We start from the raw sequence: 13,390 nt of genomic DNA, 5'->3' as shown, positions 1-13,390 counted from the left end.
AGCTCAAAGTCTCTGCGTGGTTGTAACAGAGATGAGAAGCTTTTTCTAACTATCTCATTTCCTTGAAGTATTTAGGGCTTGTCATTGCATAACTGAACCCAAGATGCTGACAAATGCACAAGTCATTTTTAAAGCAGTTAAAGTACAAGATGTATTTAAGTAGAGACATTCTTCTCATTAGAAAATAATCTTGTATTAATAATAAGTCTTCCATTTGTAAAAATCTTCCTAAATACAGTAATCAGAATGGGAATTGGAGAGATTTTGGCGGTGTCATTTCATTATTCCCAATCAGCTTTACTATAAACAAAATTGTGAATTTTCAGTGTCAGCATATAGCTCAGGTAAAGCTAAGCTCATATTTGTACTCTAAGTACCTGAATATTTGCTGTTTTAAGATGATGTGTTTGCTACGTTAGGCATTTTGAATGGTATTCATTAGCATAAGCCCCTTTGTCATTGAAAATATTTTCTTGTCACTAAAGTTTATAAGGCTGGTTTAGGTCTCTTTTTGTTTAAACTACAGATCAGTAAGTGGCTTAGATATGTATTACGTTTCAGGGTTTCTTCATGATATGTTATATATATTGTTGTTCGTATCCCTGTGTGGTCTAGTTGCTCTATATATTATTTCAACCAAATAGCTAATGACACCCTGGTTGTTTTACTGAAGTGCTATCATTGCACCTTTATTGAAGATTTTATTCCTGGCAGCAGAAGGCAAACTGTATGTAGAATATTTTCTCCCTTGGTACCTACATAGTGAGTCATCTGTACGATGAACTTATGCCCAGGAAACCTGAATTAATAATCTCTAAGTCAGCCTCAGATTTTTTTCATGATTTCAAATGCATTCTCCTCTTGATAAAGCCTGTTGTTCAAGAGGACACTGAATTGCAGTGGTTAGAATACTTGTGACCTGTATTTTTTAGGAAAATCACAGACTTAGAATGAAGTAAGCAAAGAAATAGGATACATTAAATATAGTTATTACCCATTAAATTAACTACTTAAAACATTAAGTATGATTATATTTTTATGAATATTGTTTTAGCTGTGAGAATAAGCTGAGAACCAACACCTTCAAAACTGTTTTCTTTAAGGAGGGAGTATGTTACACTTGCATTAATCTTTGTTTTTACAATAAATATTTAAAGGCAACGTAAGATTTTCCTGCAAATCATAATTGACTTATATAATCTTTTCCCATTCAGTTCTTCTTTTTCAATTTAGATGCACGCAGAGGAATTTATAAATCTGTATATCATGTTTTCCATTAAGAGTATAGTAAAAATTAAGAAAAAAACCCCACCCCTCTGTGTGTGTCCTTAAAAATGTCATTTTTGATACGATGTTCTGGTAACAAAAGAAGCAGAATCTTAGATAAACATCTGGTAGGAATGAAGGGTTCTTCATGTTTTCCACCAGATGAGCATTTCAGTCTCATTTGTGTCTGAATGATACTGGATTCCCTCTCATGTCTTGTTGTTTTCAATTTATTCTTTACCAGAGACAGGAAGGGAGCAGTGAAATAGGAAATTAGGATGTTTAGAGAGAGTAACTAGACAGAGCTGCAAAATAATTTTAAATTTGTTTAGATGGCTGAAAGGCTTCTACGTGTGTGATCTTTCCAGCTGAGCTGAGGGAAATGCATAAAGACAGCGTGTACCCAGTCTGGACTGCCATTGACCACTGGTCAATCCCTTCACGCAAGGCCTTCCCTAGGAATGTTTCTTGGGTTCTTCAGAGTCTTTGGGAGATGTTATCTCTCCCACCTCTTTAGCCTGCACTTCTAATGCTTGTAAACAAGACCAGGGAGCATGCTGGATTGCAGGGCAGATGATGCAGAAACCACCCCATCACCCAAACTAGATTTCAAACTAGAATTTTACAACTTTGGTTGTATTGATTTGTGTTATGATCTTTTCTAAAAGTGCATATCTGTTTTAATTCGGAATAGATAAAAATGCCACACAAATTATATCCGGGGCATGGAAAATGGCCATGTTTCAAAAATCTAAACAATTTTTTCAGTTGCTTTTACAGAGCCTTACACTCTGCTATGATTTGACCATACTCTGAAGTTATGTGTAGGAGTACAATAGCAACGCAGTCTGCAGCTCTTTAAGCGTACTAATAAATTGTTCCATGAGTACCTGAGACTTTAATATAGTGAAGAAATAATCATACAGACTCCAGATAGTTTCATGATGTTCCTTTGACAAGTTCAGTTTATATAATGTGTTCCTTTATTGCTGCTGCTGTATTTATCATCCTTGATCTTGCTTGATGTGCAAAATGGTTAAAAGTTAAAAACGAAAAGAGACCATTTTTTGGATTTCATATTCTTAACTCTTAAACTGTACCACTCAGTTATTCACACAAGTTCAGGTAGTAAATATTGTGCAGGTGGTTGTTTTATCCATATGAACATTTTGCAGTATCCAAGTTCTTAACCTGCCCTCTTTCTACCCCTTCTCCCCCCAGTCTAGCTCCCAGGGCTCATATAACCTGATATTTGAGGGAAATCTGCCTCGAGTGGTTTATGTGGATTCTGAGTTTCTGTATCTAGGAGTCACGCTTGTTGAATGCAATGAAGAAAAGACTTAAGAGTATGACAGGTGAAAGTATGTTTTCCTTGTGTATATTTCTAAACATTATTCATACATCAGTTACTTTTCCTTTACACACCAGTGCTGTAGCCACTTCATGGAAGGCCACCAGATTTGTCAGGCACGATTTGCCCTTAGTGAAGCTGTGTTGGTTGTCACCAGTCACTTCTATATTTTCCACGTGCTTTCGCATTGTTTCCAGGAGGATCTGTTCCATGATCTTGCAGGGCATAGAGGTGAGACTAAATACGGGGGTTATGTTTCCGCTTTACCATTCAGTGGGAACTTGGCTGGACTGCCATGACCTCTCAAATATACTGTTCTGTCGTAGTGTAACTTGAAAATTAAAATACTCCAATTTATTAGCACTTAACTACGGTTTGCAGAATATCCTTTTAAGTTTAGGGTTTCTCCCCTCCCACCTCTCTCACCCCACTTTGTAGAATAATTACTCTCATTTCCATTTTTTTTGCTTTTTAAAAACACTTCAAATTAATTTAATTGATAAAATAGATGCTATTCTCCCCATCCCTCCACGCCCCCCCCAACTGCATGACTCTGGAGACACGTGTTTCTTTTATTAAATTAACTCATAATCGTGGTCTTGTTATTTCAACTGTGGGTTTAGCTGACCAAATTTCTGTGTTGCATGAGAGAGTCATTAATCATTTGAAGAGGATTTGTATACATTCAGTTGTTCAACATCTCATCTCTCACTTTACTCCCAAATAAATTCAATAATGTTGCACGTGTTCTTTTGCTTTCCTCTGTGTAGTCAATAATATTAATTTTTCCTCCTGTGTGTATGGTGGGTGGTTGGGAGTAACAAAACAAACCTTGGATTGCAGCGAACACCATGAAATTTTGTTCTCTTCTAGTTTTTCAGTGTTTAATTGTTGTGATTATCCCCTGTTGGTATGAAAAAGAAAAAAAAATATCTGGTAAAGTGCCTGTTTTAATTCATCATGCAGAGCCACAGTTAGTGTTCAAATGCTGTCAGCTGCTGGATATGAGCTGCTTGTACTTTCTGGGGTTTTTTTAAGTGTAGTTATTAACCCTCAACTCAGCAAAACACTTTAGGTTACTGTCCCTGAGCTGATTTGGTTGAGGAGACAGCGCAGCTCTTGCTGAGTACAAAGCAGCATCATATGTGTGTCTTAGACAATGAAGACTGTGGGTTAAAGTCGTTTCTCATGGGAGACAGAGAAGATGCAGAGCTTGAGAAATATTTTTTCTTCTTGCTAGAAGTAGGAATGAGGCACTTAGGGCATGCGATTGTAAAAAGACACAAAGAAGTCTGATACGTCTCCACTGATAATGAGAAGCAGCCTTGAGGTTGTCATCAACCTGAATGTGTCAGATGAGCTGAACATGCTGGGACCTACATTGATTTCACTTTACAACTTTTCAGCTTGTCTGTTTGTGAACAAGTTTGCTTTTCTGTTTCAGTAGCACATTTTAAACTGTATGAAGAGGGTTTTTTAATGTTCTATATTGAATGCCATTCATTGGTTACCTTGCTAGAAGATTGAAAACTTCAGAAAATATTACTGCATTGATTTTGAAGCAAGTCTGTAATTAGGCTATTACCTTTAACAAACTATTCATTTGCGGAATTATATAATAGAAGTTGTTGATCTTGCCTGCGCAGTATGATCTGTAGAGGTTTAAAGAGAAATGAAGGGGTTCTATAGTTCTAGCTAGCACTGAAAAGGGTATTAAATATGAGGTAAAGTTGTGAAGATTTTTTTGCATCTATCAAGATATGGAAATTATATAACTTGTTTAAAAATGTCAGCCCCATAAAACTAGTTTTGGGAATATTTGAGTTAGTGGACTTCAGAGGGAAGAAATCCAGTAGTTGGCTTGAGACACGCAGCTCTTTTCAGAAGTACTGTGAAGGTAAATACAACAAACTTTAAATTGCACTTGTACCTTTTAAATGTGACAAGTACCTTAACACTGCTGTTCAAGTTTAAAATATGCCTGATCCTATGCCCAGAGCATGGCTGGTAAAAGTTGGTAGCAAATCATGTAGAAGTCACATATGCTTGATTTTTGCTTCTTTTCTGAATTGCTGAAAATTTGTGATTCATGCTTTTTGAACTAAGTGGTTTGTTAGTTTTTTGTTTTTTTTTTTTAAACAAAACCAAACCAACAAACAGATTTTTTTTTTAATCAAGGTGCTATTTCTGTCGTGTGTTAAACTGCATTTCTGTTTCTGTCTTTAGTCTTTAACAGAGAAAAGTAGCTGAAAGCCTCCTCCTGTGTCGGTCTTTGTATCTTAACTGCTTAACAAAGCTGCAGAGATTGTGTAGCAACCCCTGGACCTCACCCCAAGCATCCTGATGATCTGTCAGCATTTGTTTTGCTATTAAGTATTTTGCATCTGCATTTTGGCCGCACTTCCATTAGTTGGACACTAAAAAATAAAGAGGCATAGCAAGGATTTTTAATGCTCTGAAAATGCTACTAATCTAGTCAAGGTTTACCGTGTAATGTTGTATCTTGGCTTTCTTAGTCTGAAAAGGAAGGATCACCACTACGTAGCATGGAAGTGATGGCAAGCCTGATGCAAATATATTCTAAAATGTTTTAACATTCTCAAGTGTTTAGAAGTGTGTATTACTCTTCATTTGTTTTCTTTGCTCTTGCACAGAGCTTGTCCTTTTGGAGTGAAAAGTTTTAGGCTAATTGCTACTCTTCCAAAGTGTGGTTTAAATAAAGCCCAGCAGACCTCTCATGTTTATTAGCAATAAAAATGAGCCTCTTCTATGAGTATATTTCTGAATTGGAAGCACAAAGTGTGGAGTTCTCTCCTGCATCCTTTGGTAGTGAGTCGGGAAGAAGTCTCCTCAGGAGAAGCACAGAGCCAAGGGAGCTCTGCCTACGCTAAGGTCAGTGGAAGTGCAGGAGGGAGCATTTCAGGTGCAGTTGAGAAGAGGCTGCCACAGCCCCAGAGTATTATTCCTCTGATTTTGCCCTCAATAATATGTGCAAGAGATGATAAGCCTTATCAAAGGGCTACGTTACTATATTGGTAGATATTCCAAGTTGCCTTTTTAATTGTTTCATCAGAGCATAAGCTTCACAGACTGGGATGCAGGCTTTTTGGTATTTGTGGTAGTTACATGGTTTTGAAACACTCAGCCTTCACAAACGTGCAGGCTTTACCATGGTTGTATTCTTGTGACAGGATGATTCACTTAAGTCATGAAATTCTTGGTTAAAGTTGCTTTAGAAGTTTGCAGATAGTTATCTCTTGTCATTCACTCTGGCTCTGTAGGAGTGTGATAACTGGCTCTGAACTTACTCATCGATGTAACTGGTATCTTTTTATCATGTATCCGTTGGGAGAAGGGAGGAAATATGGTTCCAGCAGAGTAGGTTTTGTTTTGCTCCTCTAGCAGGAAATATTCCCTGGAGGGTTTTGTGTGTATGAAAATGAACACCCTGAACTCTTGCATTTCTAGAATCAGCAAAAACAATAGATCTCCAGTAAGGCTTGTGATACAGGTGTCCTAAATATCAAACTGAAAGCCCACTAGGAAAGCCTTTTCTCCTTCCTGGTTTCTTCACTAAATTTCAGGGTGGCCAAAGAGGTTTTGTTAAACCTTGTGTCAAAGAAAAGAATCTCGAGAGCTTTTTTATGTGAAAGTAGGTATTTTTGAAGCTATTTATCTTTAAAGTAAAAGGAGACTTCATCTGAAACTTGTAAACCTGGAGTGTTTCTTTTAAACTTTAGCAAATTATTTAAAACAGCCATCATAATATTCAATACTTGCCACTTTCAGTGAATGAGTTAATCCTTACAAGACCACTGAGACCTTGATGTGTTATCAATTTGCATGTTGATATAATTGATTTTATGCCATAATAAAGTATTATTTATTTATAGTGCTTTAAGACAATTTTAATAGGGTAGGAGTATTGGCAGAAAATGGATAGCCTGGGGAATGGTGGTCTTACTCTGGGTAGAAAACAGATAAGTTGTTTTTGTTAGGATGCAAGTAATGTTTCTGTATTGCTTCCATAATTAGTGGGAGGCTGATCACAACATTTCAAAGCCCAGGTGTTTTTTAAGCCTTGCTGTTGAATAAAGACATGAAAAAAAGAAGAGGCAGAAGCATAGGAAATTCCTGCAGAGAAGCAAGTAAGAATTTCAGAGAACAATTAGAAATTATGAAGATCATGTCTTACAATGAGAGATGCCAGTTTTCTCAATTTTAAAAGCTTTTTAAAATTCAGAACAGTTTTTCTTGAGTGAGGCAGTTTGCTTTTATGACCTTTTATACTTGCTCGCTAAACATCAGACTAAGTACTTGAACACAAGAGCTTTAATCATAAGCTTCAAAACATGAATTCTCCTTGCTGGGCAACTGTTGGAAGAGACTTTTTGAGTCTTAAACTAACTTGCATCGAGATGTCTGTCTCTTCGTCAGCACATGAATAGCAGAGTGGAGGCTGTTGTCAATGTGTTTTGTAGTAGGAAAGCCTCCCTTGGAGTGGATAACTTCTCACATTTGGATTTTTTGCTTATCATGAACATTTCTGTCCTCTCAGAGGTGTGTCCTTCTTGTCAGTGTCTTGAGAAAAGAAACTTTTCCTCTTTTACTGACAGTAGTAGCCATTTTGCTGAAATTCTTATAGATGTTCAAATTATTGTTAATTTCTAGCTGTCTGTTCTATTTAATGCTAAATTTCTCTTTCTCCTGTTTTCCATGTCATTTGCTACTTTTTCCTTTTTTTCTCTGATTCTCTAGAATTTTGAGGTCAGTGTAAATGCCTTAAACTTCCCCTGATTTTCTGTCTTCTAGAGACCTTCAGCTTTATCTTTAGACAAGCCCTGTGGCTGCAGAAACATTGTGAAAATGGTTCTTGCATAGTAAGAAATTATCAATGGAAACCCAATACTCTGTAGTGACTGAAGCATTAGCACAAATCATTCCAAGTTGTGTTCTTATGCCTTCCTAGTCCTCATAGCTCTGTGAACTGGACAGTATATCATACCATTAAAACAAAATACTTCATTTTAAAAGAAGAGGAAAACAACTGGTATATGTTTACCCTCATGTGCCAAGTGCTCTGTAAGTTGCAAAGGCAATTTGCATTAGAATTTATCTTTAAATTACACAGTAAATATTTACATTTAAATAAATATGCTGTTTCTAATGTTAACAAATATTTGATGAGTAATTTAAGCATCACAGGCTATTTGCTTACAATAATATAAATGTAAGTGGAATTAATGTTAATAATCTACCTCTGTTTTTGCAATGCTGCAATTACGCAATACATATGTAATACTTTCCAGTATTAGATATAATTACTGGTGTCTTGTCTTGGCAAAGTATCCAATGTAATCAAGGTGCTTGTTGGGGCATTATGCCAAAGTAAGTGTCTAAACTGGAACAGAGAACTTCAGTTTCCTCTTTTTCTTGCAGATCAGTCCCCCCCCGCAACCCACCCCTGTGGTTCTCATTGCAAGCCACAAACCTTGCACTTTCCCACAATTTTTCTGTATCTTTTGAATTACTTAATTCTTACTATTGTTAAAGTGTCTGTGGCAGCCACCTGAAGAGACCGTGCAGCAAACACATCCGTGTTGTAGCTGAGGCTATATTATGTTTCTTTAAAACAAAGCTTCCCTTTGCTAGTTAGCTTGATTGAACCTGTGACAATTTTGTGATGTCTCCTCTAACAGTCCTGTAAGTCTCTGTCTAATAAACTATCAGTATTTTAAAGCAGCCCACGGTTCTGCAGACTATTAGCGATATGACTTTCTGGGATGTCTCAAATATGGTCAACTCCTCGCTGAGGAAGAATGGTCCAGTGCTTGTTCTATTGAGCACTACTGATAATGTTTTTATTGGTTTGCGTTTAGAAGGTTTTCTTCGCAAGGGTGAAATATTAGTATTACATGAAAGGTGAGAGTCCTATTTGTCCCCAGTTTTTATGGCCTTGCTCCAAGTCTTCTTCATTATGATACCATGGGGACTTTCAAAACAGTTAATCAAATATTCAGAATGATGAAGATGATGTTGAGGAATGTACAATCTCCCTCCCAGTTGTTTACTTGAAGAAATTTAAATGCACAAAAGTATGAAAGTTCACGTTTAGATCGTGAGATGCATCTAATAGATTACACGAATGAGATCACTTTGAATGCTTTTTCTCTAGTTCATTGCTCATCATGCAAGTCTATGTAAAGTTACTGTAAACTCTCCCATTGGCCAAGTCACAGTAGAGTCTGACTATGCTCCCAACCTGGATGATTATTTTGTTATTTATTAGACTAATAACTTTTTGACATGTTATATTGTACACACCCACAACTTGCCTAGTTAAGGTTACATCAAAGATTGACCTTCATTGACAAGATTAAATTGAAGTCATTTTCTCTTAGAGCTTAGCAGGTAGAGTATTTGTGTTGTCAGCAAACAGGACTTTATCCTCCTTCCCTCAGGCATTATCTCAAATGCAGTGTCAGAATGCTGTATGGATTTACTTCAGCATTTTTTTTCTCCAATTTTTATTTTTAATTTTTCTTCTATCACCTTTCAGCTGTCACACTCAATAATTTCCTTGGAAGGAAAATGCCCAGAAGAAGCCAAAGTATAACAGCTCTGCTTAAATGTTGATCTTTTTCAGTAGTATTTTTGAGCTGTATATATTACCTCAATTGTGATCCTTAGAACTTGCAGGAGTATCTTAAATAAGTTATTTTCATAGGTTTCTCACTGGCAAAAAAAAAACAACCCCAGCAACCAAACCCTGACCTCCCTGAGTCAAACAGGAAAAAAAAAAATCCATGAAAATATTAATTTCCTGTAATAACATAAGGACTATTTTATACTACAGTTTTCTTTGAAAAAACCCCACATAAATAGTATTATTGTATATGCATTTGTAGAATTGGAAAGAGAAAAGGCAGACCAATAAATAGTGAATACTGAACCAACCAAAGAAACAATCGGTCCTAAATACCCTTAATTGTGAAATGAGAGGTTTCATTTATTTCGAATATAGCTGATTTTAATACTTGGCTAGCCTTGCCACTTACAGAACGTGATGGAGGAGGAGGATGTCTACTAATTAACTCTTTTGGAAAAGGAAATAACCCACTGAATGAAAGGGAATAATCATCTTTTATAGATGACTATCATGTATATTCTGACATTCTTATTTGAAATTTGTCCATTTCCTATCATTTCCAAAGTATTATAAAACCCACTGGTAAGGTAAATTTACATCCTTGTAATCACTACGTATGTGAATTATTATAGAAATTATTCCATTTTATTTAACTTAAATTCAGTTTAAGAACAGTATATTGCTACATATTTTAATACAGAATCATTTATCCTCAGACATATTCACCTTTTTTTTAAAGCATAAAATTCAAGTACAACTTTTGTGTTAAAACTTGGAGTTAGGTGTTTGTGAACGCTTTCAATGAAAGAAGCATAAAATATATAGTGTTGTTTATCACTGTACTCCCAGGGGGATGGAATATCAGCCTTTTGTCCAGACTTAGATGCTACCTAAGATATCAAGGAAAAGCTGCACCGCTTACTTCTTCCTTGCTTGGAACTGGCAAATGAATTTTACAGCAGTCATTAGTGCATGGCTTGATGCCGGAAGAAATATTCTATTTCTTACTAAAATGGGAAATACGACTTGGGCTTTCAAGTCTGCTGCCAACTGTCTCTGGCTTTTGCGGAAAGGGTGAACTGAAAAAGCTGCTGTCACATGTGGGCAGCAGGCATGCGGTGCAGTTAATGATCCGTGATAAACCTGGATAATAAGCAGAGATGGAGAAGGTTTCTGCCGGATAGGATGGGAAATGGTGTTTCTTGGAAACGATCACGTTTCTCCATCCTTTTGGTTTTGGTATGAGAAGAATCTAATCTATAAGAGTGACAATCCCCCAAATCCAAGAAGGGTAGCATCTCTACACACGCTGGATAATTCTTATAACTTTGGAAATTAATTAATGAAACTACAGTGAAACTACATCTTTAGACAAGTTATATCTCTACTATTTTCCTTGCCTGTGGCTCCTAGAGAAAAAGAGAGAGAGAGAAAGACTACTTTGTTTTTTTTCCCCCACAACTTTAGGATTCAAACTGTAAATACTTGTGAGATGTATGCAACAGATTATTAGACTCTCTATAAAAAAAATTGAAGTAAAATAACATTAAGTCAGATGTTTAATCATGTCAGATTAATTTATGTGAATTTGATTTTCAGATACTGGTGTGTCTCAGTCTTTGTTATATGTGATTGATGTTATATTGAACACTGAGTTTGTCTGAATATCTGTCATACACAGAAGGTCCTAAAAATCTAGCCAATATGCAGTGACTTCTTTTATATTCTACTTTTATTTGAAATCCAAACTACGAGTTGGCCATTCTTGAAAAACTAAAAGCTAAAAGAGCAAGATACAGTCAGTTACTTTCCCAGATAGCCTCCATTTAAGATACTGGTTAATTTATCAGAGGTTTTAATGGAAGTATTTAGATAGTAAGATTTTAACTAATTCTTGTTTAGTAGAACAAGTTACATATCTCACTGTGAAAGAGTGCTTGTGAAAAGCCTGTTAAGTTTTTGTACTTGCTGGTCTGTTCTGGCTTTGTAAATGTAATTATCTGTAATATATTTACCCTTGTACTGGTTATAAAGATATACATTATCTATGAATGCTTAAATGTATGTTTAAATAATATTTATATTGATTTACTCTCAAATGGATAGTTATGGCAAAGACTAATTTCAATTAATGAGAGCTTCAAAGATACTAAACTCTGATGTTTTCAGTTAAGAAACACATCACAAACTGTGCTGAGGTAATGCTATACAAGGGGTTAAAAAGTAGCCTTCCCTGTTTGTTGCATTCAGCTTGATAGAATTTCTGGTTAAACTAGGTCATAAGGAAATCAATGATTTTATCTAAATTGCTTTTGCTTATCTGGTTATAGTTCTGTACAAAATACCCCAAATACTCTTTGGGAATCTAACAGGCAGACAATAATTTATTGTTCACAGTAAGTTGCTGCTAAGTTTAGTGTGTCTGTATTAATGTGTGCATAGTCTTAACATAACTTACTATGATGTGCATTTGTAAAATTCAGCATAAAGCAATTATTTTTCATCAGGAAATAATTGGGTAGACATTGTGTAAGCAACAACAGCTTTAGTTAAAATAAAAACACTTAGTTTGTGAAGGCTGAACTTCAGCACCGATAGCAGTTCTCAGACTGATTGAAATAAGCTAAATGGAGATCATCATTAAATGATTATCCAGGGAATTACTTAAACAACACATACATTGTTTATGTTTGGTTTTGTTGCTTTTTTATGTTTGTGTTTGTTGGGCTGCCTTTAAAATTTTCAGGGCAGACAGAAATATGAGGTATTATGGGCTTTTCTTGACATGTACTGATAAATCTGGTTTCAGAAATGCACCTGTATAAAAGTACAGAGGAAATCTGAGAGATGATAAAAATATCTCCATCTAGAGCAGAGGAACAATATACGTGTAAATGTTAATCAGTGGTTTGGCAGATATGTTAAAAATATTCTAAATCTCATATTTTTATATTGAATGCGAATTCCAAATACTGAATATGAGTTTCTTTTGCAGTATGAATACTTCAATGCTGTGCTCATAAATGAACGAGATGAAGAAGGAAACTATTTGGAACTGGGGAAGGAGTTCATTCTCGTGCCAAATGACCACTTCAATAACTTGCCTGTGAACATCAGTCTCAGTGATGTCCAAGTACCAACCAATATGTACAATAAGGGTAAGAAAAGCCCTGGTTTATTTCATTGTTCCTCTGGCTGAACATAGGAAATCCCTTTCTTTTGAAATGAAGCTGTTATTAGCTATATATTGTGTGTTTTTTCCAGTTTGCAATTAACTGAAGAGTACTTAAATATGACCGTTTTGTAATATCTTTTGTCTTATGTCGAAACATTTAGCAGTTTTATGTGGTCAATGATTCGCATATTCGACTTGAATGCATTCTGCATGGAGTATGGCAGAATATGTTTATTCTCATTAAATGATTTCAAAAACATCCACATCAGTGGAACAGGTCTTACATTGTCACTTAAAGGTTATGTTCTGGTTTTGTTGAGAGCTAGAAGTGTCTCTGAAAGATACAAGACAGGTGGGAGGAGAGTGTTTTATTAGATTTATGCTTTCAAGATTCTGGGAATTATTCTTGCTGTATATGACTGTATATGCAGCTGCTGTGAGTTTTCTGGTAATGTTAGGAGGAATAAACTACATTAAAAGTTCTACTCCCCTGACTATTTATCATAGGTGCTGGATAGGGTGATAGCTACATTAGATACAAGGAGTGATGGACTTAGGTCTAAAAATTGGGAATGCAAACTGAACTGAGTACATGCTTGCTTGTTTTCCTTTTGCCAATTCCCTTTGACCAGGCAGCAGAATTTTGTATTTTTACTGTGTTTATGGAGCACCCACCTGTTTATTTTTCTCAAGCCAGAAAAGTTAATAAGGAAAGCACTGAAGTTTCTGAACAATGTCTGCAGTGTCATTGGTCTGTAGAGAGCTGCCTAATCTCATTATCTGGTCCCTCTTTCTTGTTTTAACTACACTAAAGGACAGTTAAAAATGCATTAAACTCTCTTTCCCTGTAATACATTCCATGCTAGCAATTGTGGTAAGTCATGCAAGGATATTGTGTAGTCACAAATGGAAGAAGAATTAATTTGGATAAGTTGGACTTTTAAGAGAA

At 35.8% G+C, this 13,390-nt stretch overlaps 1 protein-coding gene across 6 annotated transcripts in view; it reads left to right on the top strand.

Annotated features, from left to right (window-relative positions):
- The window catches only part of CACNA2D3 (calcium voltage-gated channel auxiliary subunit alpha2delta 3), a 335,791-nt gene that overhangs the window by 124,844 nt on the left and 197,557 nt on the right, over positions 1 to 13,390 (top strand). For all 6 annotated transcript variants that reach the window (XR_011338221.1, XR_011338220.1, XM_069866081.1 and 3 more), the window contains exon 5: positions 12,262 to 12,424. Coding sequence is in view for 4 of the 6 variants with exons in the window: in XM_069866081.1 (XP_069722182.1) it covers positions 12,262 to 12,424 (163 nt within the window). In the remaining 2 variants the exon portion in view is untranslated. The remainder of the gene's footprint in view (positions 1 to 12,261; positions 12,425 to 13,390) is intronic.

The sequence above is a fragment of the Phaenicophaeus curvirostris genome, chromosome 11, assembly GCF_032191515.1.
Source record: "Phaenicophaeus curvirostris isolate KB17595 chromosome 11, BPBGC_Pcur_1.0, whole genome shotgun sequence".
In the NCBI taxonomy this organism is placed as follows: domain Eukaryota; kingdom Metazoa; phylum Chordata; class Aves; order Cuculiformes; family Cuculidae; genus Phaenicophaeus; species Phaenicophaeus curvirostris.
This window is presented reverse-complemented; position numbering and strand designations above follow the sequence as displayed.